General features: G+C 47.0%; 1 protein-coding gene across 1 annotated transcript in view; it reads left to right on the top strand.

Moving 5' to 3' along the window:
* Positions 1–454: 454 nt before the first annotated feature.
* The window catches only part of hsdl2 (hydroxysteroid dehydrogenase like 2), a 7,252-nt gene continuing 3,688 nt past the window's right edge, over positions 455–4,018 (top strand). The window contains exons 1-8 of the mRNA XM_016666372.1: positions 455–589; positions 1,874–2,037; positions 2,126–2,224; positions 2,306–2,420; positions 3,215–3,318; positions 3,419–3,517; positions 3,592–3,786; positions 3,859–3,972. Of these exons, the coding sequence (XP_016521858.1) occupies positions 471–589; positions 1,874–2,037; positions 2,126–2,224; positions 2,306–2,420; positions 3,215–3,318; positions 3,419–3,517; positions 3,592–3,786; positions 3,859–3,972 (1,009 nt within the window). The 5' untranslated portion in view covers positions 455–470. The remainder of the gene's footprint in view (positions 590–1,873; positions 2,038–2,125; positions 2,225–2,305; positions 2,421–3,214; positions 3,319–3,418; positions 3,518–3,591; positions 3,787–3,858; positions 3,973–4,018) is intronic.

Here is a 4,018-nt window from a genome sequence, read left to right as displayed (position 1 = left end):
AATTCAGATTGTAGGAGAAAAGAAATGGAATATGAAATAGAAAGGAGGAAAGATTTGGACATACAGGACTTAATTATACATGCTTTAAAATTCAAAAGCACAATAATGGCAAATGTGATCATTGTGAAAAATATGAAACAATAGAACATGTTATGCTAGAATGTCATAAATATGAAAAAGACAGAAGAGAAGTAGAGAGTTTGAAAGTATAAAGGAAAATGTTAATTTATTAGATATTTTGAGGAAGAATTTCATCAAATAGTTATTCAATTTTTAAAGAAAACTAAATTATTTAATAGAAATTGATTATAGTAGGTGTGTTTGTGAATGCATGTATGATATAGATGGGTAGATTGCAAAGTTATGTATAAGTATGTATATTTGTATATGTGTGTGTACATGTATTTATATGAGTAAAATCAAGAAGAAGAAGCATCTTGTTCAGAGAAGATCTTTGTTGAACAACTCGGATGTTAATAAGACGTAACATCCGGTGTGACGGGTCTGTGAAGTGGGTGAAAGGTGAAAAAAGTCTCCCCTGGTGTTTGCTGGTTTTCTGCTCTGGGATCGTCATGTTGCAGAACTCGGGGTGAGTTTGAGCTCCGGGTCAGAACCGAATCCGAAACTAGGCAGAAACCAGCAGCCTGCTGCGTCGCTGGGACTCCTTACTGGTTTTACTCTGGTTTCACTGGGAAAGTACCAGTAACTGAGGTTTTCCAGAGCCGAACTGACACAGGAGCAGTTCTGATTGTAATACCGGGTTTGACTCGGTTCTGCTCCTTCTGCCCGCTGACCTTTGAGCAAGGCAGCTTAACTTGGTTCTTTGAATGAAGTTCGGTTCGAGCTGTTGGCGTCAGTTAACTTCTGTTAGCTTCGTGGCTAACAGCGCTTCCGGTGTCTTTCTTTTATCAGATTCCCGGTTGTTATATGAATGTTTTGACATGAAAATGATGAATGTGTTTAGTTCGCATGTTTTTAAATAATATGAATATAGAAAAAAACAAAAAGCTGTCGGGCAGGAAAAGCTCCTTCAAAATAAATGCTGGCAGTGTTGTTGCTCTGCCGAGGCTTTTATTATGAAAGACCAAAAGATCAAAAAAGTTGAACCAACAAAATTAGATCATATAGTAAATCAGACCTAGTTATTTCTGTAGGTAAAATAATTAAGAGTAAATAATGAAATGCATAATAATGGTAAAGTTCTGCTTTCATTTTTATTTTAATAATTTATGGTGTTTAAATTAGTTTGTTTCCTGCTGAAGTTGCAGCATTTCTCCAGTGAGATTAATGCTTCCACCCAGCAGGGGGCAGTACTGTGTGACCCTCTCTCCATCAGGTCCTGATGTTCCGGGCTCCTTCATCCCAGCTTCAAGTTCCTCCAACATTTTGCTCTTCTCTCTGATTAGTTCTGGTCCGGTTGGGCCTGGCATCCTGTGATGGTTGCCACTAGAGGGAGCTGCAGCACAGCCAGAGGATCTCTATAGCACAGCTTTGGCAGAAAGACAGTCGGTTCTGTTCAGTTAGTTTACATTGGGCTGAAAGAGGTGGTACCGCTAGAAGCAACATGAAAAGGTCGCTAATGTGGCGGCTAACGTCCATGTCCTGGCTGACCTCTGACACCTGAGTGAAGTTGACCCCCCCACCTTCTTCAAATTAGACAAAATTGGTGTCAATCTACTCCACTACGTTTGTGCAGCAAACATTTTTGTTTGCTGCTGTTATTTTAAAAATATTAATAAAAATGTTCTCTGACCTGCAGGATGTTTGTGGCGGAGCTGAAAGTTCTAGATGATTCTGTCATTAACCAGCCACACACAGCAGCAGGGTCAGTTATTAGTAGTGATGATGTCATGGAGCTGCTGTCACCCCACAGGAAGCTCGCCGGCTGCACGCTCTTCATCACGGGAGCGAGCCGCGGCATCGGGAAGGCCATCGCCCTCAAAGCCGCTCAGGACGGCGCCAACGTGGTGATCGCCGCCAAGACGGCCGAGCCTCACCCGAAGCTTCCTGGAACCATCTTCACGGCAGCAGATGAAGGTGAGGAGAGCTGCTGGGTCCGTTCCAGTTCAGCCCGGGCCTTTCCAGTCTGCGTCCCATCATGACCAGTTGCTGCTATGTGTCCCAGTGGAGGCGGCCGGAGGGAAGGCGCTGCCCTGCGTCGTCGACATCCGGGACGAGCAGCAGATCGGAGCGGCCGTTCAGAAAGCCGTGGAAACATTTGGAGGTAAAACGCCCGATTGGTTGGTTCACCATGATGTCATCTATTAGCTGTGACATCATCACTGATATCGTTTGTGATTGGCAGGCATCGACATCCTGGTGAACAATGCCAGCGCCATCAGCCTGACTGGAACGCTGGAGACGCCCATGAAGAAGGTGGACCTGATGCTGGGGATCAACCTGAGAGGAACATATCTGACGTAGGAGCACTGGGAGCACTGGGAGCACTGGGAGCACTGGGAGCACTGGGAGCACTGGGAGCACTGGGACAAGGTTTCCCCCCGAAAACTTGCTAAGCGCAGTGGTTGGGCAGTCATTCATCCACCTTGTTGTGTTTTTGTTAAAAATGTTTAAAGTTGACAGAAATGAAAAAATATCTTGTTAATTTCATGTGTTATTGAAAGATTAAAACCTGAACATCAACTGTAAAGTCTTGCAAACATTTTAAAAATACTAAAGCGATGCTTCGCCAGGTGGTGGCACAACTAGAGCCTGGTGGCCCGCCGGGCTTATAATACACTGGAGGAAACACTGTGGGAGCACTGGGAAAACTGGGAACCCAAATGCAATCTTCCTGAAATTTCAGGAGTTAATGTTCAAAGTGCCACAAATATGATAAACACTAAATTACAGTGGAGAATCATCAGTCCTGCACTAGGTTCTGACGTTTGAGGCTGGAGAGACCAGCTGGTCCATTAGCATGCTATCCTTATGAGCTAACAGAACAAAATGGTCCCTGACAATCGTTAAGTTCCCTTTGTCGGCCTCTATCTAAGCCGCTAATGTTCCCTAACGCGGGAACGCCCACGTTAGGCTTAGCTTTACGTGTGTGTGTGTGTGTGTGTGTGTGTGTGTGTGTGTATACACACACGAGTATGCAGCTAAAAGAGAAAGGAAATCACAGAATTATTTATTCAACATTACCATGCAGTTTGTGTGTTAACGAGCTGCCCTTAACGAGCGGCCCTTAACGAGGCGTGTTTGTGCCTCTCAGGTCGAAGCTGGTCATCCCCCACCTGCTGAAGAGTCGCCGTCCTCACATCTTGAACCTGTCGCCGCCCCTCAACCTGAACCCCGTCTGGTTCAAGAACCACACCGGTAGCCATAGAAACCAGATGACTCCTCCCCTTCCATGTAGCCGTGGAAACCAGCTGGAAGCCCCACCTCCTCATCAGTAATTTATGTTGTCATTTGGCAGCGTATACGATGGCGAAGTACGGCATGTCCATGTGCGTCCTGGGAATGGCCGAAGAGTTCAGAGGTCAAATTGCCGTCAACGCCCTGTGGCCCAGAACTGGTAAGCGTTAGCAACTCCTGGGAGTGGTGCATGCTAGCAGGCTTTGCTCTAACCCCACCTTTCTGTTACCATAGCGATCCAGACGGCGGCCATGGACATGCTGGGAGGCGACGGCATCGGGAAGCAGTGCCGTACGGCAGACATCATGGCGGACGCCGCCTACGCCGTTCTGTCTAAGCCCAAGGACTACACGGGTCACTTCCTGGTGGACGAGGACGTCCTCAAGGAGCACGGCGTCAAAGACTTTGACCAGTACGCCGTCCAGCCAGGTGAGTCCCACCTCTCACCTGGTCGACTCACCGCACCATGTGACGCTGACGGAGCCTCTGATTGGTCCACAGGCCACCCACTGCTGCCGGACTTCTTCCTGGACGAAGCGCCGGAGTCCCTGGTCAAACAGATGGAGCAGCACGGTGAGTACTACAGGGTACTACAGGGTACTACAGGGTACTACTGGGTACTACAGGGTACTACAGGGTACTACTGGGTACTACAGGGTAC

Source organism: Poecilia formosa, unplaced genomic scaffold, assembly GCF_000485575.1.
Source record: "Poecilia formosa unplaced genomic scaffold, Poecilia_formosa-5.1.2 Scaffold715, whole genome shotgun sequence".
Taxonomy (NCBI): Eukaryota; Metazoa; Chordata; class Actinopteri; order Cyprinodontiformes; family Poeciliidae; genus Poecilia; species Poecilia formosa.
Note: the sequence above shows the minus strand (reverse complement) of the source record. Positions and strands in the feature narration are given on the sequence as shown.